Raw genomic sequence first — 24772 nt, 5'->3', positions numbered from 1 at the left:
GTGGCTTTCTTAGCCATCCAGCAACACACAGACCGACACCTGTGGTAAGCGCCTAACTGGTACCATGGAGCTGTCTCAATCATCTCCTATGGAAAGTGTTTCCTACAGGTCAGAAAGGGAAGCTGAGAGAGGTTGCTAAAGACATTCTCCCTGGATAACACCAACTTGAACTAGGGCTAACTTTATCTTCAGAACATGCAGAGTTCCTTGAATATGCAAAAAAAGGAAGGGTCACACCATGGGAGCATTAGGTTAGAATTTCTAAGGCAAGATCAGGGCCGTAAACTTATGGGTTTTTGGGATTTCAGCTATTCTGCTCTGTCTGCTGCTTAAATGTCTGATATAATTTGTGGTTTAGTACAATAACTGGACAGATAAGACCTAGAAAACCCATGGGAAAGTAATTAAGAACCAGACAAAAAAATGTTTGTCTGCTGTAACAGAGCTTTCTTTTCTCAGACTGGCTGTGATGGGGCTGAGCCATGCCTGCAGACGCAATTAGACATTGACAATGAAGCATTATTCAATGTGCTCTCTTTTCTTGCTGGCCTCAGTGGGCCCTGCATTAGGCGTTTTAGATTCCCAAAGAAGTAAATAAATCTTCTTGGTACAATCAAATGCTCCGATAACTAATCCATTTAGCAACATACACTAGAGGGTGGACGGTCTACAACTATGATTGTGCCTACAGGCAGCTGCTGCGACGGCTGTTCACATACTTGGCTGAGGTCTGTTTAGACTTCATACAGTTCTGTAGTTGCTAATTATTTGCAAGATGATTTGAAGCAATTTCCTTCCTTGATTTATGTTTAAGTTTCTGAAGACAGTTCCTCCTAACCCCCACAAATTTTGGGGGGTGTAGGGGAGGGGTAAAAAGCACTGTCTAGAAAGCATTTTCTATCTCTCAGTGGAACCAGACAAGAGACATCATGTTTAAGGGGAGTAGCTGCAAAAGCTCAGCGTGCCTGCAGTCTGTGATACGTTGGTCTTCTTTATCCAGAGAATTAAGGCATTTCTGAGATTTCTTAGCAAAGAGTCTATCTCTGGGAGGGCTGCAAAAGGCAAGTCTGACCTTGCCCAGTTAATCAGGCATGGCACTACGAAGTGTTTGGCCAGCAGGGGCCTGAGAATCTCCCTTGGGGCTGGAAAACTGCCCTAGAGCAAAGTCCTAACACGAGGCAACAGGAATGAACATGGGCACCAGGGGAGGTGAGAGAATTAGTAAATCCCCAAAGGGACTTTTGTTCTTGAAAGGAGCTAATCTGTACAGAAAGTCTGTGGTTCCGCCTCCTAGGGTGAGTGAGAGCTCAAAGTACTTTTGGCAACAGAGCCCAGAAACAGCTTTTGGGCAGTCATCTGTTTCACTAATCAATATTCAGAAATAGCTTCTGAGTTAAATGCTTAGGGAAACTATTCTTCTGCCACCTGAGAGAGAGAAAGAAAATAGGCATTCCTAATTCTGATCCAAATGTATAGGAAAATTGCTTTTGAAGAAAGTGTTTACATTCAAAATATCTTCAAAATGCAAATCCTTTCCCAGAACCATGATAATTTTTATGCTCCCCAATGGCCATTTAAATACAGTGGTCATATGTTCTGGAGACAGATTTTGATTGAAGTCTCAGTCTCTGTTTCTGGGTGTATAAAGTGGAGGTGACACCAGAATCTATTTAATAGAGTTGTTAGCTTATTTGTATATTCAGTAAGTCAAACATTCAGCTGTTCATTCAAATTTTAATTATAAATCTACTATGTATTAGACTTGTCTAGGTACTGGGAATCTGAACAGATTTCTAGGGTAGAGATGGTCCTTACCTTCATGGAGTTTTCAGTCTAGCAGGTGAGTCAGACATGAAATAATGAATTACTAAATTATTTAGAGGATTTTTTTCAGTATAGCTGTACTGTGTGCTATGAAACAGTAATCAGGATGCATAAAACTATGTAATAGGAGGGCATGACTTGCTGGAGTCAAGTTGTTGAGAAGATTAATAAGTAAGATGATATAAGTAAAGTGCTTAGTGTAATGCTTGGCTACAGTAACTAAGCACTCAAGAAATAATACCTGACATTAGCCATGTTTGCACATTTTAAAATTCAGAACCAGCTATAACAACTGTAGAAGTTCTTATTCAGCTTTAGGATTTTGAATGGGAAAGGAATGACAAATAGACATCACTATTTAGCAGAGTCCTAACTCCACCCAGAAGAGTTCTCCCCTCCCATGCCTCTTCAGTTTCTAAGGATGAAAAAAGTTTAAACAATTTCCTCTTAAAAGAAACATTCCAATATTTGGCTTGAGTTGTTCCCCCCCAACTCCAAAGGGGAAAAAAATTGTTTATACCATTTTTTTCTTAACAGTAGTCAACTGGTTACAGTTAACTCGACCAATATTTTTCTTTCAGCCAAAATGGATTTATTTCCAAAGAGTCCTTTATAGAGACCCGTTCTCAGGTAAGAACCAAAGATGTCAGTTGTCGAGGGTGCAATATGGCGGTCAGACTCAGAACAAGAGAACGTATAACTTCTGCAAACACAGGGGAAAGGCTATTCCTGAACTAATGTGACATTTATTCATTTATTTTTTGAGTCTATACTCATTTCTGTTCTATATTTAAAGTAGCAAATGCATGAAAACAGTTGTGATAATATAAGGATATATCCCAGGAAAATCTAGAGAAACCCAACATATATGACGTACACACATGCTTGAATAGAATAATTGCAATTGTCGGTATATTCTGAAGTCCAGAGTCATAATTAATTGAAAACAACCAGTAACCTACTAAAGTACAGATCTGAGATCCTAGATCTAGCTTCACCCCGATTGGTTACGTGATGAATTTTCAATTTATCCTACTATAAAACAGGGAGTGTAACAGATTCCCTTTCTTCCCATGCTCTCCCCTTCCTCTAATTACCACCAGAATAATCTTAGGAATAAATGAGATAATATCCAAAAAGGATTGTTTCTAGGTAGAAAGTACAATACTGGTCACACCTGAAATGAAATACAATACTGGTCACACCTGAAATCTCACTTTGGGAGTCCAAGACAAGAGAATAAGTCTATGCGTTCCAGACCACCCTGGATAACACAGTGAGATCTCGTCTCAATCAATCAATCAATCAGAAGTACAATATAGGATGGGTGCGCCTATAATCCCAGCACTCTGGGAGGCAGAGGTGAGAGGATTGCCTGAGCCCAGGGGTTCGAGACCAGCCCAGACAACTTAGTGAGACCTCATCTCTACAATAAATCCAAAAATTAGCCAGGTGTGGTGGCACATGTCTGTAGTTCCAGCTACTTGGAAGGCTGAGTTGGAAGGATGGCCTGAGCCCAGCAGGTTGAGGCTGCGGTGGCCAGGAGCATGCCACCGTCCTCCTGCCTGGGCGACAGAGCGAGACTCCAACTCAGGAAATAAAAAAAAAAAAAAAAAAGAAGTACAATATAGCTTTCCTATGGGATGTTCTCTTGTTTTATGATTTTCCAGAATCAAAATATAACTTGATAAATCACTAACCCACAATCTATCCCAGAGAACATGACACATGAGTTCTATGGCTCAAGCCTGAATAAGCCTTACCTTTCAGCAGCTGTGATACTGTGGGCTAGTGCTAGGAGAAGCAGCAGTCAGAATCCTGATTAAACTAGTCCTATTAAACTATTTAAGTCTGGTAGTTCCTCTTGGGCATAATGGAAATAACAGTAGGGACCTGCATGTCAGTGTGCAGCAAAATTCACTGATAAATAACACTCTAGGAATATATTTTTTAAAAAAAGCTATGTTAGCATCACAAATACAAACAAACAAAACTTTGTTGTTTGGAAAAATCTTAAAATGCCACAAACATTATAAGAAATAATCATTTAATAAGAACTGTAGAGTCTGGAGGAAAAAAGAGCCAATATGAAGGGACATCTGTCTTCTCTCCTCATTCTTAACCAAGTAACTCACTGCAAAGACGCTTTTTCAGAAATCTATTACTGAGAATGGTCTGATTTTGGAAAAAAGTCTCATCTGTTCATTTATTTTTATGAGGTTTTTTCTTGGGAAAGAGCTTTTAGAAGTTTGTTTCTTATAAAATAATTTCATGGATTAATGCAGCATTTTCAACCTGGGTGCTGCTAGAATTATGTCCTAAGACCTTGAAGAATCCATTATACAAAATGCAGTAACTTCTCTCCCACGCATCTAAAAAGGTACTAGTTATGGATCATCTTCTGGAGAATTAAAAAAGCAGCCTCTTAAGTCATTTTCTGTGCTTTGTGACTCAGATAAGGAACTCTGATTGAGAAGGGCTGGTAGGTTTTTAAATGAAAGTCTAGCAAAACCTACTCCCGGGATCATCAGGAAGGGAGAGTAAGCCACAGCCTATTTAAGCCTCTAAGTATCTTTAGCAAAACTAAAACTTTGGATAGGAAAGTATATTTGTTTGAAATGTCATAAACCTTCTTCCGGCTGTTCATATACATTGAGTATGCCAGAGACCTCAGCAAAGGTATAAAGTATAATAAGTACATCTCTGAACACTTTTTGCCAAAATTTATTTATTGAGTACTTCCTATGTGTCAAATACAGTTCTAAGTGCCGGAACAGAGCAATATAAAACAGACAAATATCTCTGTTCTCATGGACCTTGCATTTAAGTAAGAAGAGAAAGACCCGTGGGTTCGAGACCCGCCTGGGCAGCGAGACCTCATCTGTACAATAAATCAAAAAATCAGCCAGGCGTGGTAGCACATGCCTGTAATTCCGGCTACTCGGAAGGCTGAGGCAGAAGGATCACCAGAGCCCAGCAGGCGAGACTGCAGTGACTTGGGAGCGGCCACCGCACTCCAGTCTGGGCGACCGAGTGAGACTCCAACTCAAAAAAAAAAGAAGAGAAAGACAAAAACATATTATAATATACATAGTACCTCATATGATAAGTGCTATAAAGAAAACACACCAGGTATGGTGGCTCATGCCTGTAATCCCAGCACTCTGGGAGGCTGAGGTGGGAGGACTGCTTCAGTCCAGGAGTTTGAGACCAGCCTGGGCAACATGGTGAAATTCTATCTCTATAAAAAATAAAAAAAATTAGCTAGGCGCGGTGGTGCATGCCTGTAGTCCCAGCTGCTCAAGCGGCTGGTGGAAAGATCACCTGAGCCAGAAGGTCAAGGCTGCAGTGAGTCATGATCATCCCACCGCGTGCCAGTCTGGGTGACAGAACCAAGACCCTGTCTCAAAGAGAGAAAAATACAAGAAAAACAAACGAGGAAAATTGGACAGGGAATTTTGGGTGAGGCTTTGTACAATATTTTCAATAAATGAAGTTTTTTGTTTTGTTTTGGGTTGGAGTCTCACTCTGTCACCCAGACTGGAGTGCAGTGGCCACTCCCGGCCACCGCAGCCTCGACCTGCTGGGCTCCGGCGATCCCTATGCCTTAGCCTTCCAAGTAGCTGGGACGACAGGCGTGCGCTACCACGCCCGGCTCATTTTGATTTATTGTAGAGACGAGGTCTCAACAAGTTGCCCAGGCGGGTCTTGAACCTGCGGGCTCAGGCAATCCACTCACCTCAGCCTCCCAAAGGCGCGGGATTACAGGCTGAGCCACCGAGCTCGGCTTATAAATGAAGTTTTAATTGGAAAAACAATAATTTATTGTCCACGTGTTTTGAAATACATACACATTGTGTAACGGCTCAACAGAGCTAATGAATACACGCATCACCTCTCATCCTTATCATTTTTTGTGGTGAGAACAATTGAAATCCATCCTCTCAGCAGTTTTCAAGAATATAATATGTTGTTGTTAACTATAGTCACCATGTTGTATACAATTTTAAGAGAGGCACAGAACTCAGTCAGAAGGTGATGTTTCTGGTGAAGAACTGAAAGGAGTAAGGTAGCCAGCCATGTGTAAATCTGGAAACAGAGCACTGCAGGCACAAGGAACAAGAGTCTTGAAGCTGGAGTGTGTGTGGCATGTTTCAAAATAAAAACAAGGAGGCTCGTAGGGCCAGAATGGAATTAACAGCTGGGGTTTGGGGAACTAAAGGAGCGATCAGAAATGTCATGGGAGGCTGGATGGGACAGGACTTTGCAGGCTTTACCCAGAGTGAGACTGGGAAGCCACTGGAGGCTTTTGAGCAGAAAAATGACAACCTGACTCATTTTACTTTTTAAATTTTCTTCTTACTTTTTTTTTTTTTTGAATCGGGGACTCGCTCAGTCACCTGCAATGGAGTACAGTGGTATGATCACAGTTCACCACAACCTTGACCTCCTGGGCTCAAGTGATCCTCTTCTCTCAGCCTCCTGAGTAACTGGGACTGCAGGAGCGTACCACCACACTGGCTAATTTTTTTTTTTTTGAGTTGGAGTCTCACTCTGTCGCCCAGACTGGAGTGGAGTGGCCGCTCCCGGCCACCGCAGCCTCGACCTGCTGGGCTCCGGCGATCCTTCTGCCTCAGCCTTCCGAGTAGCCGGAATTACAGGCGCGCGCTACCACTCCTGGCTAATTTTTTTAATTTATTGTAGAGATGAGGTCTCGCTGCCCAGGCGGGTCTCGAACCCGTGGGCTCAGGCAATCCACTCACCTCAGCCTCCCAAAGGCGTGGGATTACAGGCTGAGCCACCGAGCCCGGCTGCTAATTTTTAAATATTTTGTAGAGATGAAGTCTCAGGATGTTGCCTAGGCTGGTCTCAATCTCCTGGGTGCAAGCAATCCTCCCTCCTCAGCCTCTCAAAGTGCTAGGATAAAAAGGCACAAGTCACTGTGCCTGGTCCCTGACTTATTTTAAAAGAATGAATTTGGCTGTAGTGTTGGGAACAGACTGGGTAAGGTTGGAGCACCTCAATTTTTAAGACATGGGAGGTTTGAGATGTCTATAAAACATCCAAGTGGAAGGACTGAATAGGCAGTTGGACATATGGATTTAGTGTGTAGGGGAGAGATTTGAGTTAGAGATAAAAATCTAGGAAGCAGCCGGGCTCGGTGGCTCAGCCTGTAATTCCACGCCTTTGGGAGGCTGAGGTGAGTGGATTGCCTGAGCCCGCGGGTTCGAGACCCGCCTGGGCAGCGAGACCTCATCTCTACAATAAATCAAAAAATTAGCCGGGCGTGGTAGCGCATGCCTGTAATTCCGGCTACTCGGAAGGCTGAGGTGGAAGGATCGCCGGAGCCCAAGAGGTAGAGGCTGTGGTGGCCAGGAGCGGCCACTGCACTCCAGTCTGGGCAACAGAGTGAGACTCCAACTCAAAAAAAAAAAATAATAATTAATTAATTAAAAAATTTTAAAAATCTAGGAAGCAAAAACCAATACATGGTATTTAAAACTATAAGGCTGAATGAGTTCACCTAGGGAACCTAGGAGAAAGTGTAAACAGAAAAGGGATGAGGTCCAAGGATCATCTTTGGGGCTCCCAGTATTAATTTCTATAGTCACTTAAATTATAACATACGCTGAAAATAGGCCACCAAGTTCTTACTGACATGCATTTGCATATGTTCTTTCACTCAGAAAGCTGAGTCAGTTTCATTATTCTTTGCTTTCCATGCCAGGGCCTGGAGCTCTTTCTGTATCACCTCATGTAACTTCCCATTGTCTCCATGATGAATATGCCAGGACCATACAGGTCAAACGTGGAGCAAAGACTATAAGCTAGGTCTTTCCTAAGTCAAATCCAAGAATCAAGGCAGTAGCCATCTCCATTCAGAGTCTGTTTAAAGGGGCTTGACAACTGTTCACATGAAGGGGAAAAAGAAAACAAAACAAGGCAACAGAGCATGTGATGCAGATGCTGAAGAAGGAAACGTACTTTTACGTTAACTTGAAAAGTACTGAGTTTATGAAAACAACACTTCCTATAGATGAGTTCAGACAGTGAGAATATTATGGTGACAGGAGCATTTCTAAAAGGATACCTAATCTGGAATATGTCTAGATGAGGGTAACCAGGACCATGGGATACCCCAAAATCAGGCAGCCCAAATGACAATTTTCATTTTTAGGTAAAACCTTTAAATTCCAGAAATTATATAAGAACTTATCAGGAGATAAATAACAATCTAAAGCAAGTAGCACTCTATCATCTAAAATGCTCCCAAAGAGACCAGCATCCAGTGGGATGCTAAATGGGATGGTTAAGTTCTTCATCTCCAGCATATTTTGACTTCCTGCTCCTGAACTTAAATATCCTTAAATAGATCTATTAGGCTGACAATTTTTGACTTACAAAAATGGCAATTTCATATAGTTTAATCTAAAAGATCCAAGTTTACCAGGATGATACCAGTCTGTATCACTCACCAACAAGCTATGCCAAGCTACTATGTGCTCACTTAGAAACCAAGTGCATCATTTACACTCTTCTAGAAAAATAGATATTTTTATTTTATTTATTTATTTTTTGAGTTGGAGTCTCACTCCTTCACTCAGGCTGGAGTACAGTGGCACGCACGCTCACGGCCACCCCAGCGTCGATCTGCTGGGCTCCGGTGATTCTTTCGCCTTAGCCTTCCGAGTAGCTGGAACTATAGATACGCGTTACCACGCCTGGCTATTTTTTATTTTATTGTAGAGATGAGGTCTCACCAAGTTGAGGTCTCAGGCAATCCACAAGTGCTGGGATTACAGGCTGAGGTATCAAACCCGGCCGAAAATAGATATTTTTAAACCACCCTCCCTGAATATGGGTGTTGGGTGGGCAGGTGGGCACTGGTTTCCTCTGCAGAAACAGTTGGATATATGGATCTAGTGTGTAGGGGAGAGACTGAGCTGGAATTTAAATTTGGTATTATTATTAGTTAGTATCGGCCAGGCATGGTGGCTCATGCCTGTAATATCCCAGTACTCTGGGAGGTTGAGGCTAGAGAATTACTTGAGCCCAGGAGTTTGAGACCAGCTTGGGCAACACAGTGAAATCTCATTGCTACAAAAAATAAAAAGTTAACTGGGTGTGGTGATACACACCTGTAGCTCCAGCTAGTTGGGAGGCTTAGGCAGGAGGATTGTCTGAGCCCAGGAGGTCGAGGCTATGGTGAGCTGTGATCATGCTATACACTCCAGTCTGGGTGACAGAGTAAGACCCCAACCCAAAAAGAAAAAAATTGCTATTTAGTATCAATCTCTTGATAACATGCATAAACTCGCAGCCTAAAATGTTACATGCTACTTTCAATTCAGTTTCACAATTATTATGGTTATATTAGCCAGTTCATGAATTTTCAACACTGCGGATTTCAGCAGAGTAAGATGATAGGTTTCCTGATTCAAGCACCAGACACACACTACAAAAAAAACAGGTACAAAGTTCTGTATCTTTAGATAAAAATCTATAGGATTTAAGTCATACACATTACATTATTCAGTTATTGTGGGGAAAAAAAGAAGAGAAATGTAAATAATGTAATGTAAATGTAAAAGTGTAAATTATGTACCCAACCTAAAAGCCACAGCTCCCCAGACAATCTCTCTTCAATTTTACATAACAAATATTACTTTCCTATTTGCATAAAGAACAAATAAAATTTCGAGTCATGATAAATATACTTTCTAATGAACAATACTGTTTATGAAGCGAAGAGGTAACTTCGGCACACACTTAGCTCCCTACCACATTCCAACACAAGAGTGAAATCAGACAGCTTGTGTTAGATCAGATTCCACCTGAGCACTGCTGCACAGGTGGCCAAAGCCCTCCAGGGTCCTGCACAATTAGAGCTCACTTGGCTAAGTGATAACCCAGACTCCAGGCACATGTATTTGAACTAACGTTGAGGGCAAGCACTCCAAAGTCACAGGTAAAGCTAGTCAAGACAAGGCAAAGAGCCCCTTGCTTGAACTAGCTACTAAGTCTCCGCTGTTTCTTGGGCAACTAAAGCTTTCCTGTTACTCTGCAAGTACTAGATGGCTGGATGGGAGCTTCTTTTTTATTTTCAAAGGATAAAAACCACAAGTCTTTACACATGCTGCTCAGTGGAGGTCATCAGTGAACCACATATTCCAACTGTTGTGAATGGATCAAAGAACTCTATCTCCTAGCCGGGCTTGGTGGCTCCGCCTGTAATCCTGTGCCTTGGGAGGCTGAGGTGAGTGGATTGCCTGAGCCCGCGGGTTCGAGACCTGCCTGGGCAACTTGGCGAGACCTCGTCTCTACAATAAATCAAAAAAAATTTAGCTGGGTGTGGTAGCACGCGCCTGTAGTTCCAGATACTTGGAAGGCTGAGGCGGAAGGATCGCCGGAGCCCAGCAGGTCGAGACTGCGGTGGCCGGGAGCGGCCACTGCACTCCAGTCTGGGCGACAGAGTGAGACTCCAACTCAAAAAAAAGAAAAAAAAGAACTCGATCTCCTTATCACCACTTCTGTGTCTACTGGAAGAGGGGGCCTCTATTAAGCTCCACTTCAAATTCCCAAGAGAAATCCAAAGAGTCCACCCAGAATTTTGGTCTAAATGTTGACTCAAAGTGTGGATTCAAAGCATAGGCTTGGTCATGCTTAGTTAGCCCTGGACAGATGGGCAGCCCATGGACGATACTCATTAGCCTCAAAGGTGGGCCCACAGCAGCCCAGCACTCACCTGAGCTATAGCTGTCAGTAGATGACTGAGAGATGGAACGAGACAGAGAACGACGTCCGATTTTGGTGGGACGTTTGTTGAATTCTTGCTTCTGGTCAGCAAATTGGATCTGCTAAGAAAAAGAACCCCAGTTATATAAAGGAAAAGAACCTTCATTCTGAGACAGCCATTCAGGTTGACATCATAAGCGCTTGATCTGATTGCTCATACTCACCCATATTTGGAAATGTTGAGACTCTTTAAAGAATGATTTTTCAATTTTTTTTTTTTAAAGAGATGGGGTCTTGCTACATTGCCCAGTTTGGCCTTGAACTCCTGAGCTTAGCAATCCACCTACCACAGCCTCCCAAGTAGCTAGGAATGCATGTGTGCACCACCATGCCCAGTGATTTTTTCATTCTTTACCTACCATGCCTCTATCAAATTAAAAGTTTTGATCCACTCTCTATATGCTTTTTACAAGAAAAGTGTGACATCTCCCTCAAACAATGGAGGAGAATGTGATGCTCTCATTAAAATAAATTTCTAGAAAGTTAAGTCATATTCAGAAATCTTTTCTATGCTTCACTCTAAAAGCTGGAAAGAATCTTTGAGACTGTCATATCCACAAGCTTCATACATCTAGATGAGAAAACTGCAAAGTGCAGAAAGGCAAAATGACTTGCATTGAGGCTTCAAGAGTCTCAAGAAATGGGATGATACAATAACTCTTGAAAAGGCTTTTCATTCAGAATGAACACTCTGGAAGTGCATTCAAACTTGGGCTATGCTGGCTGTATGATGTTGGTCAAGATGCTTTTGTGAGCCTCATCTTCCTCGAAATACGACAGAGATAAAGTACGTAGCTCACAGGTCTTAGGGTTCAATGACATGATGTATGTAAACGATGTAGCAAAAGCCATGCACCTCCTCCTCACCCCACCCCACAGCTCAGTGCTCTTGTGACTCCTGTGCAGCCATTCTGACTCGTTAAAGGCTTTCTAAAATGCATGTGTTGGCTTTCCAGTACTGGTAAGGAAACAGTTATTTATTATTTTTAATGTGTAGTATTCCAAGATACCTAAGAGCTATGAGATTGTTTATTAGCTATATCACGTAGAAGATTCAGGGACTGTGTATGCACAGACCTGAGGCCATCCTCTGGAGGTCACACTTTGGACATCTGATCATACTTTCTCATGATTTTATCTCTTTCTCCTTCTGCTAGTGGTTCCAGCTGATACTCTACAATACTCTACAAATCAAAGCTCATATCATTTATTCAGCTAATAACTTTTTCTTTTTCTCTAACTGAATGTTTGCATAATTGCTTATTTTTCTGATCCAAGGCGGCACAGAGGAAGGCCTACTGAAAAGGTTCTAAGATCTGACAACTGATTTTACCTTTAATGATGAAAAAGATGGTTCCTGATGGGAAGAATACATACAGCATACCTAAATGAAAGCAGCAACTGACGGCTACACTTCCTGCAGTAGGCAGTAATGAGTCACTTCAGTATTGAGACATGGGGACCAATGCCACATAGACTTAGCTTTGCCTTTTAGGGGAAATCACAGCATTTTCATAGCTATAACAGCTGAAGCCTGCGTAGTGCTTTAGAGTTTGCAAACTGTTTTCAGCAACAGGAAAATCCACTGGATTAGAAGCTCTTTGCAAAATGAAAAATGATACAAATGATTCTTTTGCGAAAGCAGCAAGTGATTGCCAAAGGATAAAGTGCCCTTTCTACGTGCTCCCATGGGTGTCACAATGTTCACACACTACACTTCTCCTGGCCCAGTACTCATTACTCTGACAGCACTGTCCACACACCAGCATCCTCTGCAAACCACAGACTCCATGAAGGCAGGGGCGGTGATTTCCAGTCACTACATCCTCAGGCGCAATGCCCGGCACATCTCAGGCACTCATTCATGTACTGAGTCAATGGGTCTGAAGTAGCCTATTCTATTTTCAGTCTGTATTTGATTGAATATTCAGTAAGACAGTAAACCTAAGCCAAGTCTAAAGTTAAAATAATTTTTAAGGGGAAAAAAAATGTTGAGATGGGGAAGAAGGGTGGGAAACTGGGGAGGTGGATAGCTGTCAGGCTCAGAACTCTGGCTTCCATTTCACCAAACTTGTTCAACGAAGTCACATGTCTATTCTTTTTTTAGAGGCCCATCTAGGAAAAGGAGTAATAATGGCTTCTTTAAAAAAGAATAACAGAGGCCGGGATCAGTGGCTCAGCCTGTAATCCCAGTACTTTGGGAGGCCGAGGCGAGTGGATTGCCAGAGCCCACAGGTTCGAGACCAGCCCAGGCACCTTGGCGAGACCTCGTCTCTACAATAATATCAAAAAATTAGGCCGGGCTTGGTAGCTCAGTCTGTAATCCCAGCACTTTGGAAGGCCGAGGTGAATGGATTGCCTGAGCCCACGGGTTCGAGACCCACCTGGGCAACTTGGCGAGACCTCATCTATACAATAAATCAAAAAATCAGCCGGGCGTGGTAGCACATGCCTGTAATTCTGGCTACTGGGAAGGCTGAGGTGGAAGGATCGCCGGAGCCCAGCAGGTCGAGGCTGCGGTGGCCGGGAGCGGCTACTGCACTCCAGTCTGGGTGACAGAGTGAGACTCCAACTCAAAAAAAAAAAAAAATTAGCCAGGCGTGGTAGCATGCGCTTATAGTTCTGGCTACTTAGAAGGCTGAGGCTGAAGTATCACCAGAGCCCAGCAGGTCGAGGCTGCAGTGGCCGGGAGTGTGCCACTGCACTGCAGTCTGGGCGACAGAGTGAGACTCCAACTCAAAAAAAAAAAAAGAATAACAGATAACAGATAAACTTCCTCAGACACTCAATGCAAAGTCCTACCACCACACACCTGCATACATGCACGTGTGTGCACATGAACACATATGTGCACACACACCACTAGAGGGGGCCAGTCACTTATTCTCTGGATTTCTAGGATGTGGGTGAGTACATGCATGTCCATGTCACGCTAAGCCATATAAACACCTAGCGGCAGTCTCATCTCTAACCAGTGTCCCTGAGCTGAGCACTCTTCTCTAGTCTCTTCCATTTACAGTCATCTCTCCCACACAGGACAAGTTCAGTTTGTCTTTTAGCCAAGAAGACGAGGCTGTATAGGCTTTCTCCTCTTAGCACACAGGGTCCTAAACCTTGCTTACTGGCTAGACACTGAATTCAAGTCTCTTTGAGACAGAAGAACGTTCGAACAAGACTAACCACTTACATATAAGTTACACAACTGTCCCAAGAAATCAATGTCAGTCTTCACAGAGAGCCAGAGCACAGGAGTTAAGTGGGTCACATCCGGTGCCTGCCTCCCCTCAATAATTAAATGCCATTATATTCCTTGCCCAACAAAACCCTCTGTAACAGACTGACTCTACACTCTCCCCACTGCAGCTGAGGTTCTTTGGCAGCTTCTACCCCTACCCTTCCTACCTTGTCTGAAACCAGAGCCTTTTAAAGTAACCCTCCTTGTCCGTTTCAGAGAGAACCGCCTAATTCCAGCAGGCATCAGGGAGAGGGAAGGAGACTGTTAAGAGTGGGGTAGCTCACCTTATGCCAGAGGGAGCGATGAGGGCAGGAAAGGAGGAAAAAACAAGAATAAGCAGCTGGCCTTTTCAATCATGGCTAGAACGGCAGCAGGACTGGTAACAAGAGCTTAGCCTCACCTGGGCTTTAATCCCAGAGTTGCCATTGACAATGTATTTCTTCTTGCTGCTCAGCATAGTGACATTGCCAGCCCTACGGCCACCTCTGCGGTCCAGGGACCCTGGTGGCAGGCCTTTAAACTTTCCTCATCAGCAGTCCTGTTGGCTCTGGTTCCAGCCAGCTTTTTTTTGGGGGGGTGTGCTCTTCTTGCAACCCCTGAAGCAGCCCCCACAGTCCTTCAGCGGGAGAGCACCAGTTTAATATGGCATTTTTGTTACTGGCTCATCAGCCATTTCCTAATGCTGGTGGCTGCTTTGCTTTAATTTTTTTCCTAAACATCTAATTACATGGATTCTCTGACCTCTAAACTTTAACAAGTCCCTTGACAAGGCCCAACTTGCATGCGCATAACAATAGCTTATTTATATAACTAGTGCACTTTTTTGCCTGCTATAATTAACTTGTTAATTAGGTTCCTTTTTAACCTTACCTCCTCCTTTTCCATGTCAGATGATTTTAGTTAACCAAGTCTCATTAGAAAAAAATTAACCACAGAGCCACTAAAACAATGAGAGACTTTATTAAGAGAGTAAGAAAAAAAATTAATGGTGCTAAGAACTCGGGCAACCCCACTCCGTGTCCTTGGATTAGCAGACTGGGGATACTGGCTTCAGCTCTGTCACCAAGGAAATCAACGATCCCAGTATGCTGCTTTGCTCCCACTTGTGCATCTTTCATACAGGTTTTGACACTTGGTTTCTAGTCCCATCTCAAGATTGTTGCTGATTTGGCATTGGGTGACCCAGTTTTCTTTTTTCAAAGAATGTGCTTGTGGAAAGTGTGACTATAAAGGGAAGTTTCTTATCTCCTCAGAGTCCCCAGAATCACAACAATCTTATTACATGCCAAATAAAGATTCAAACAAAAGAGCAGAGAATCACAGCACTGATTTGCCAATTTCTAGGAGGGAACCAGTGAACAGAAAAACTACATTCAACTATGCATGTTACAGAGACTGGAAGGAAAGTGATTTGAATTCTTCCTAAGACAAGAGACTGCTTGCTGAGCACAAGGACATAAAATGGTAGCCGTTCTGTTGCTTGAACCCCTGGCCTCAGTGATCTTCCTGCCTTGGTCTCCCAAACTGCTGGGATTACAGGTGTGAGCCACTGTGTCCAGCACTGGTAGGTTCTTTTTTAAGGATAATCTCTATTTTGAGAGAAAAGGTCATATTGCAGAGTGTTTACTGATATCTCTGGAAAAAGAGAAGAAGGGATGGAACTATCATTTATTAAGTGCCTACATGCACAGCCCCGGGTAATGTTATTTCTGTCAATCTGAAAAGGAACCTGAAGCTGAAGGCATTATGATCCTCATTTGACAAAGCTGGGAAGTACAGCTCTGAGAGCTCTGAGAGAACAAACAGTTTGCCCAAGCTCTCACCACAAGCAAGTGATGGGACTGGAGTTCAAGTCCAGGTTTATGCCAGAGTGGAAGCTCCTTCCACTCTACCACACTTATGATATTAATCAGAAGACTAAAGAACTTTCCTGGCCCTAATCATAGGTGTACTAGCCCCAACTCGTTCCTCTGAATTTCTCTCTCTTTTTTAAAGAGACAGGATCTTACTCTGTTGCCCAGGCTTGAATGCAGTGGTGCAGTCACAGGTCCCTGTAGCCCTGAACTCCTGGGCTCAAACGATTCTCCTCCCTCAGCCTCCCATGTGCTGGGATTACAGGTGTGAGCCACTATGCACAGTTAATTTTTAATTTTTTTTTTAGTCAAAGTCTCACTCTGTCACTTAGGCTGGAGTGTAGTGTCATGCTCATGGCCATCGCAGCCTTGACCTGCTGGGCTCAGGTGATTCTTCTACCTCAGCCCCCCAGTTGCTGGAACCCCAAGTGTGCGCCACCACATCCGGCTACTTTTTTGATTTATTGAAGGTCTCACTATGTTGCTCACGTTGGTCTCAAATTCCTGAGTTCAAGCAATTCTCTTGCCTCAGTCTTCCAAAATGCCAGGATTACAAGCATGAGCCACCATATGCAGCCAATCTTTAAACATTTTTGTGGTGATGAGGTCTCACTACATTGCCCAGGCTGGTCTCAAACTCCTAGTCTCAAGCGATTCTCTCCTCTCAGCCTCCCAAAGTGCTGGGATTATAGGCATGAGCCACTGCGTCTGGTCTCTTAATTTATCTTTAAACTTAATTTAAAATTACTCTTTAAATTTACTTTCTTATCAGACTGGGTCTCAGAAATGACATCATCCCAGATGATCCTGGGGTCCTGACCACGCATAATTCTGAAATACCTGAGCATATAAGAATGAGAACTCTCACAGCTCTTTAATTGGCAACTCTGCCCAATGCCACTACCAAAAATGGAAACAAATTAACTTAACTCAAATACTGTTGCTTACCATCACCCATGATAAACAATCACTTACTCATAATTTCACAAAGTGACAGCGACATCTTGCCTGCTTGTTGGACGAACCTCTTAAATGTCTACTCTTCCTAACAAGGATGTTCTCCCTAGAACTTGGATACTAAGCTAGTTCCTCATTTTCCTCACTAAGGTGAAAAGGAAACTCCTCGGTCCAATGGCTTAAGTCACTAAGCCTGAGACAGTGAGTTGCAGAGTTCTATCAAACACAACCAGAAGATATTTTAGGGCACTATTACTGACAGGAAAAGCCTTACCACTTAACAAGTTTATCTGACAGAGAAGTCCTTAAATTTTAGCTGCATCAAAATTACCCAGAGGGCTTACTAAAGCACACTGCTGGATCTTACCGCTGAATTTCTGACTTACTAGGTCTGGGTGGGGCCCAAGATTTCGTATTTCTAACAAGTCCCCGGGCAATACCGATGCTGCTAGTCTGGAGACCATACCGAGAACCGCTGCTTTCACATTTTCTCCAAGAATGAATAGGCAGCCCTGACTCTCTGACGCTCTCCTGCCAACCTTTCTATCCTATCCATGGCTACAACCAGAAAGGCATGTTCATGGGAGAAAAGAAAAGGCTATCTGGAAGGTCAGAAAACAGAATGAAGCGATCCTTTCTTATTCCCAGCACAGGGTCTGAAGAGAAGTGGGTCTACTTCTGACTTCTGTAATTTAAGGCTATTAAGAATAGCTGGTTAAAACACGAAGAAAAGCAGGACTCATGGGGAGAACAGAAGATCTATTTACCTTAAAGAGGGCCAGGCCAAGAGAAGCCAATTAATTCCCGCTCAAGTACATGGAGTAGTAGAAAGGATGTGTCTGTACTTCCATTTCTTTTCTTTTTTTTTGTGAGTCGGAGTCTCACTGTTGCCCAGGTTGGAGTGCAGTGACACGCTCACAGTCACTGCAGCCTTAACCTGCTGGGTTCATGTGATCCTTCTGCCTCAGTCTTCCAAGTAGCTGGAGCTACAGGCACGCGCCACCATGCCTGGTTAATTCTTTGATTTATTGTAGAGACAAAGTATCGTCACGTTGTTCAGGCTGGTCTCGAACCCCTGGGCTCAGGCAATCCTCTTGCCTCAGCCTCCCAAAGTGCTGGGATTACAGTCATCCTTGTTTGTAAGATGGGGACAATCGTACCTACTTTGTCTATCTAAAATATATGCTGAGATAATAAAATAGTGGGAGAGGGCTGTATAGACTACATAGTGATATACAAGTTGAAGATATTAATATTTTTATTCTTTTAGGATAAAGATTTTAACTTAGAATCCACGGATGTCTAGACTCCCCTAAAATAGTATGCAAACTTCTGCATTTATTTTACTGGAGAGAGAGACAATAGTTTTCACGAGCTTTTCTTTTTTTTTTTTTGAGTTGGAGTCTCACCCCGTCACCCAAACTGGAGTGCAGTGGCCGCTCCCGGTCACCACAGCCTCGACCTGCTGGGCTCCAGCGATCCTTCCGCCTCAGCCTTCCAAGTAGCTGGAACTACAGGCGTGCGCTACCATACCCGGCTAATTTTTGATTTATTGTAGAGATGAGGTCTCGCCAAGTTGCCCAGGTGGATCTCGAACCTGCGTGGGCTCAGGCAATCCACTCACCTGGGCCTCCCAAAGTGCTGGGATTACAGGCTGAGCCACCAAGCCCCGTCTTTATGAGCTTTGCAAAAGGGTTTTTGCTTTAAGTACCAATCCTGACCTAGAGTTAGAGTCAAGCTTCTTCTACCACCATTTATTAGGTACTTTAAAGGTTTCCGTCTCACTTTTAGATGTTCCTCAAGACACCTCTCTCCCTTCAAAGTCAAATGAGTGGTTGGCACAAACTCTTTACCTATGAAAATAATTACTTATTGCTGAAAGAATATAGAGTAGTGAGCTAGCTGTGTAGTCAAGAAAGTCAACCAACCCGATTTCCTATGGAAAAGTACCAAGCACCACAGAGAGCTTGAGTGGGAGGAGGAAACATTAGCACACAGAAACTTTAAAAAAGGTTACTGCTGATCTCAATGCACAGAAGATGAGGTATTTCACTTATCAGAAGGGACTAAAGATTTTTCAGAGGGCGTAAAACACATTAATAAAGACAACCTTTAAAAGGATGTGTTTGGGTCAGGCATGGTGGATTAAGCCTGTAATCCCAGCACTTTGGGAGGCCAAGGTGAGAAGACTGCCTGAGCCAGGGATTTGAGACCAGCCTGGGCAACTTGGTGAGCCCTCATCTCTACGATAAATTTTTTAAAAATTAGCGGGGCGTGATGGTGTGTGCCTATAGCTCCAGTTTCTCGGAAGTCGAGGCTGTGGTGGTCATGAGCGTGCCACTGCACTCCAGCCTGGGCAACAGAATGAGCTCCAACTCAAAAAATAAATAAATAAATAAATAAAAGGATGTGTTCCCAACCTTTCAGCAGTGAAACTACCTGAACAGGGCTAAGAAATTCCTTCGAGTGAAAACCACTAAAGAGAAGAGGCTCCAGCAGAAATTCTCCAGAGACTGATGGAACATTACCTTGAAGGTCTACCTTGTCAATTCTTGAGACTGAGGTTCTTCAAACTTCATCCTGGCTTATTTTCCTGCTAGGCACCAGAGATGTGAGTACTGTTGGTTCCCATATGTGATCTGAATCCTATTCTCTGACAGGTATGCAAGTCCCTTTTTTTTTTTTTTTTTGCTGCTGATTTTTAACAAAAAAGGGAGGTGTTATAATACACCTTCTCTGCTAAATTTTTCTCCTGAAAGGTTCGAGAGGCTCCTCCTATTTCCCTTAGTGGCAGGGATAGTCTCAGTAGGAATTTCATTACACTAACATGTAGACCGAAACATGAGTTAGACATTTGTTAACTTCCTTAACTAAAATGTTTGCCCAACATGGGAGCTGGCTCCAGCGTTTTCTCATGGGGATTACGAAGCACTTTAACATTTCAGAAGGAAGGTCTGGATACCTACAGCAATACGCTAGAGGGTGCTCAGAGGCTGGCTTTCCTGGCTAAGTGGCTAACTGGGTCAGAAGTTAATGACATGTGGTATCTGGAAGAAAGCCTCAAACGTCTTTGGCAAGGAAAGACAGCCAATGAGACAAGATAAGCCTCTCCCTACTCCTTCTCATTGTTCAAAAACTACAGATCAAAGGTATTTTCCTGGTTTTTGAGAGGGAAGGGTCACGAAACTGCTAAATAAGAGGGATGCCATGTTAGAAACAGAGCCAATCTGTGCTTTATTACAGAATGTTTTCTCAAAGCTGGGAAGCCCTAGTCACACTGGCTTCTTTAGGGCGGTTTCCTGGTCACCTGTGTAGAAAGAAGATACATGGGCAAAAGCTTGGTAGTACCTCCTCCCGAGAGGATGCTACGTAGGTAGGACAGTGAGGACTATCACACGCAGCAAAGTCACCGTAAAACTTTTATGGAGTCTGAGCTGGCACACGACTGCTCTGTAGAACTGCTCTGTAACACTCTATTACAGGCATACCAAAGTTAATCCTTAGTGTGGTCCCTCCCCGAAGAAAACCAAATGTCTTGCTTCCTTCTTCTTGCTATTAGCGAGTGGTTAGAGATTCAAAAACCAAACTCAAAAACCCAACAGGAATTATTAAATGAGTGCTTTTCTCGAATTCTAAAACACTCCATTATTTAAAGTAAGCTTGTGGATGGATAGAATTTCTTTCTATCGATTGTTTAAAACTTAGCACAATGTTGTAACAACCAGGGCTGAAATGTAGGCTCCTCAATTGGTCCTTTGTTAGGCCTGCTATAAATTACATCTCATTATCAATAGTTATTTTTTTCAAGTACATAATATTGGAAACATATTGTAGATAGTTTAACCAGTTTTCCATGGAGGGAGAGAGTGAGTGTGTGTGTGTGTGTGTGTGTGTGTGTGTGTGTGTGTGTCAGAAACTTTTACAGACTGTAAGAAATTAGGCTAAATCAAGAAGAAACCAGTTAGAAACATAAGGATGGTTACTGTTTTTAAATCAAAAGTTGAAACTGGATCCAAAATATTTGTTTTATGTGCTAGTTCTTATCAACAAATAAGTCCTTATTATCAATGTACTAGAATGAATTATTGGGCAAATATGGTATTTTGAAGAATCATACCAAGAGAGCTACAGTTCCTGCCTTGTAGAAATATACATAAAAACAATGGTTGGGGGAAAACAAAGAGTAGTTGCGGAAGGGTTTTGACTGCAGGAAGAAATGGGCAGGCAAGGGAGAAATGTTTCCCTCCTTTCAGAGATTTGAGAGAACACCATTTCTATAAGTTGTGTTTTTGGTTTTTTTTCTGCTTTCTCTTCTTTCTCTTTACCCCCAGAGGATAAGTGAAGCATCAGGTTGAAAACAGAAATGTAAAGCAACGGCAGGAACTACGCCCCAGACCGCACACCAGCAGCAACAGGAAGGCCCCCGCCCACCACTGGGCAGCCAGGCAACAAGCTGCCTCTGGCCAGGCAGCGCTCATACGTCCCTGGCTTCACTGGGAATTAAGAAACAGGGGTGACCCTGATTAGTACATAGGAACTAATCAGAGATGAGAGTAATGACTGTTTTCCCAACCACGAATCTTGGCAGGAGCATCTTACAGGTGATTCTTGTCAGAAATGGTTGCCTCTCGTTATCAAGAAACAGAAGGAAAAACAAATGACCAAAGAACTCACCATCCACTCAGGCATGTGAAAAGCCGAGGTGCCCTCATTACCGTCCCACTTCTCCATAGTGCAGGCTTGGGTAAGGTATATCCTGAAGCAAAAGGGAAAGCTGGTTTGGAAATGCCAGCGTTACCTGAGTGCCCCAAAACAGACCCAAACCTAGTGGTTCACAAGCTCCCAGTGGCCAGCAGAAGCTGCATCCCCTTCACGGCAGCCTCCTCTTCACATCAAGATCATTAGGACAGGTTCCTCACTGGCCAGCTTCAAAGCTTTCTGCTTCTGACTCAAAATCCGAGTGATGCAAAGTGCTGCACCCGGGCACTGCACTTCTCACTGGGCACTCACTGTCAAGGCTACCCAAACACTCTGCCCCCACCTCCCCAGTGGGGACTTTCTGCACCAACAATCCAGCTTCCTCCTTGCCCTGTGTGTATGGCACTTATTAATTTCTCCCGCCCCTTGAGACACGTCACTGGAAGAGCTGATACCAAGATCAATAAAGATTGAGGTCAAGAAGGCACTCCCATTTCTCAAGCGTTGCTTGATTTGGATCAGTACAGTAAACAGGCGTTTCCCTGAAATCAAGGGCTTTCGGGTTTAAACAGCTAGGCAGAAGCTCCCCATCTGCTCACACCAGGGGTCTGGCTCCAAACTCTGGCACCTCTGAAATCCGTCTTACTGCATGGGAGGTTCGAGTGGAGCCCAGGAGGATCTTTTGCAAAATCAGAACTTCTGAGAAGCACTGAAGAAAGTCCTGGGGCCGCAACTCCCTCTGCTGGCTCCCTGTGCTATGTACATGAAGGTCTAAGGGCCCTCAGCTAGGGACAGAAAGCAGGGCTGATTGTAATGTGGCTGGGCTTCGCCTGAGGCTAGTCGGGAGCCCCCACAATGCAGGTTTAGAGCTCAGTCAGGGTTTCCAGTTGAGACCAAGACAGCCTCAAAGTCCCCATTCAATGCTGGTTTTTAGGTATACCTCCAATTTCAGGAAGAAATAAGATGCCAACACTACTAGTCCTGTACACTATCAACCTAAAGGAACCCCAGAAGCTGTTTCTGCTTTATGTCTCCATTCCAGCTCCCTCCTCGCTGCACACTTCAGAAGTTTGGAAATAGGACAAGGCCGGGCTTGGTGGCTTAGTCTGTAGTCCCAGCACTTTGGGAGGCCGAGGCGAGTGGATTGCCTGAGCCCGTGGGTTTGAGACCCACCCAGGCAACTTGGCGAGACCTTGTCTCTACAATAAATCAAAAATTAGCCAGGTGTGGTAGCGCATGCCTGTAGTTCCAGCTACTTGGAAGGCTGAGGTGGAAGGATCGCCAGAGCCCAGCAGGTCAAGGCTGCGGTGGCCAGGAGCGTACCACTGCACTCCAGTCTGGGTGACAGAGCGAGACTCTGACTCAAAAAAAAAGAAAGAAAGACAATAGGACATAACTGGAAAAAAGATGAGCTAACCTACCTTACCTGCTCAGTTCATTCCAGGAGTATATTACCCAATGAGGACCCAGGTCCCAGCACAAAGGAAGCCCAAGGAGCTATGCCTGTTTTGGGTCCTTTCAAAGACCAGGGACTCTGCTGTGCTAATTCTCACGGAAGCTGTCACAATACTATGATTACAAGTTCATTACCCTGGGCCTTCACTAGTTAAGAGAATGGTCCTTTGGATGTAGAATGGAGAGGAGGAAGGTAACACCTGTAAGATGCCAGAGAGGACAGAATTCACACGACTGGTCAGAGGTCTAGACTAGCAAAAAAGGCAGGTGAAAACCCAAGAGGACTGCTGGACCAGGTCCATTCAGAGGTGCCAAGGGATTTGAGATCACAGGAGGATGGCGAGCAGGTGCGACAAGAGAGAGAGCAGCAGAGGTGAAGTGGAGGAAGCTGTCGTCTCACAGGAGCTATGGAGTGAAGTGACTCAAGTGTTGTCAAGATACAGATTGATGAGATGCAGGGAGACAAGACCCACTGAGGCCAGGGCCAACTCTGACAGAGCCTTAGTACTCAACAACCTCTAGTTACTGTCCTCTGGTCTTCCTTTTAACTCAAACTTCAAAAAACAAGTAGTTGCATCTGATGCCTACATTTTCAATGGTTTATTTCATCTGTGTTTAAATACAGTATGTCTAAAATCAAAATTACTGCTCCATCTTTCCTTCCCCACTATTCTTCAAACAACACTTTCGCCTCCTCACTTTTTTTTTTTTTTTTTAATGTATTGTAGAGATGAGGTCTCGCTGCCCAGGTGGGTCTCAAACCCACGGGCTCAGGCAATCCATTCACTTCAGCCTCCCAAAGGCGCGGGATTATAGGCTGAGCCACCGAGCCCAGCTCACCTCCTCACTTTTCTATCTGTATTAATGATGCCACTGTCCTCAGCAGCTGGATAGAAAACCTCAGGCCTCTTTGACTATCCCTTTCCCTAGTCCCCAGAACAATCAGTGGGCAACGATTTCTGAGTCCTCCTCCACCAAGCCTTTCATCTATCCCTCTCTGTTCATTTTCACTACCTCTTAAAAGACCTACAAATCCTTTCCCGCTGCCCTCCCACTACATAGCCATCTAAATGTATATATACTGTTGCCATTTCCTGAGTGTGAAAGCTGTACAGTAGGGCGGCTGAGAGCACTGGTTTTGGAATAAGAGACTTGGGCTAGAATCCCGGCTCTGCCACTTTTTTAACCTCTCTGTTCCTCCAGTTTGTTGTTGTTTTGTTTTTTGTTTTTTGAGTTGGAGTCTCACTCTATTGCCTAGGCTGGAGTGCAGTGGCACACTCACAGTCGACCCAGCACTAACCTGCTGGGCTCAGGTGATCCTTCCGCCTCAGCCTTCCAAGTAGCCAGAACCACAGGCGTGCACTACCACTCCTGGCTAATTTTTGATTTATTGTAGAGACGAGGTCTCACCACGTTGCCTGGGTGGGTCTCAAACCCGCGGGCTCAAGCAATCCACTCACCTCAGTCTCCCAAAGTGCTGGGATTACAGGCTGAGTCACCGAGCCCAGCCTTGTTCCTCTAGTTTTCTAACCATTTTGGTAGATTTAGTAGCAGCAACTCACAGGGCTGATGAAGGGTTCATCAACGATGCCGTTACACGTTGTGTCCTCTCCCGCCTCAACACCTTTGCCCGTGCACCTCCATCATCTCATTCAAATTCTTCAAGGTTCAGCTCAAGTGATAGCTCGGCCATGAAACCTGACCTCCGAAAAGGAATCTTGCTGTTGGCTGTATCACAATTCTCACCGTCTTTATGTTATAGCTGCTGTGGACATGTGTTGTCCCTCCTTGGACTCAGGTCCTCAGGGGCTTAGGTGACCTCGCCTACAGTGCCTGGCATATAGTAAGTGCTTAAGAAATTACCGAGCCGGGCTCAGTGGCTCAGCCTGTAATCCCACGCTTTGGGAGGCTGAGGTGAGTGGACTGCCTGAGCCCGTGGGTTCGAGACCCTCCC

At 44.0% G+C, this 24772-nt stretch overlaps 1 protein-coding gene across 3 annotated transcripts in view; it reads right to left on the bottom strand.

Moving 5' to 3' along the window:
• AHCYL2 (adenosylhomocysteinase like 2) overlaps positions 1–21751 on the bottom strand; it is a 60976-nt gene extending 39225 nt beyond the window's left edge. Inside the window, exons 1-2 of one of the 3 annotated variants that reach the window (XM_021719009.1) lie at positions 21340–21751; positions 10571–10682 (exon numbers count right to left, since the gene is read on the bottom strand). In XM_021719009.1, coding sequence (XP_021574684.1) covers positions 10571–10682; positions 21340–21396 — 169 coding nt within the window. In that variant the 5' untranslated portion in view covers positions 21397–21751. Of the gene's footprint in view, positions 1–10570; positions 10683–14255; positions 14530–21339 lie in introns of those variants that run through there. The other 2 variants (XM_021719017.1, XM_008071566.2) reach the window with 2 other exon arrangements.
• Between the last annotated feature and the right edge of the window lie 3021 nt (positions 21752–24772).

This window comes from Carlito syrichta, unplaced genomic scaffold, assembly GCF_000164805.1.
Source record: "Carlito syrichta isolate Samal-C Ts95f unplaced genomic scaffold, Tarsius_syrichta-2.0.1 Scaffold113510, whole genome shotgun sequence".
Taxonomy (NCBI): Eukaryota; Metazoa; Chordata; class Mammalia; order Primates; family Tarsiidae; genus Carlito; species Carlito syrichta.
The sequence above is the reverse complement of the archived record's forward strand: the minus strand, read 5'-3'. Positions and strand labels throughout refer to the sequence as shown.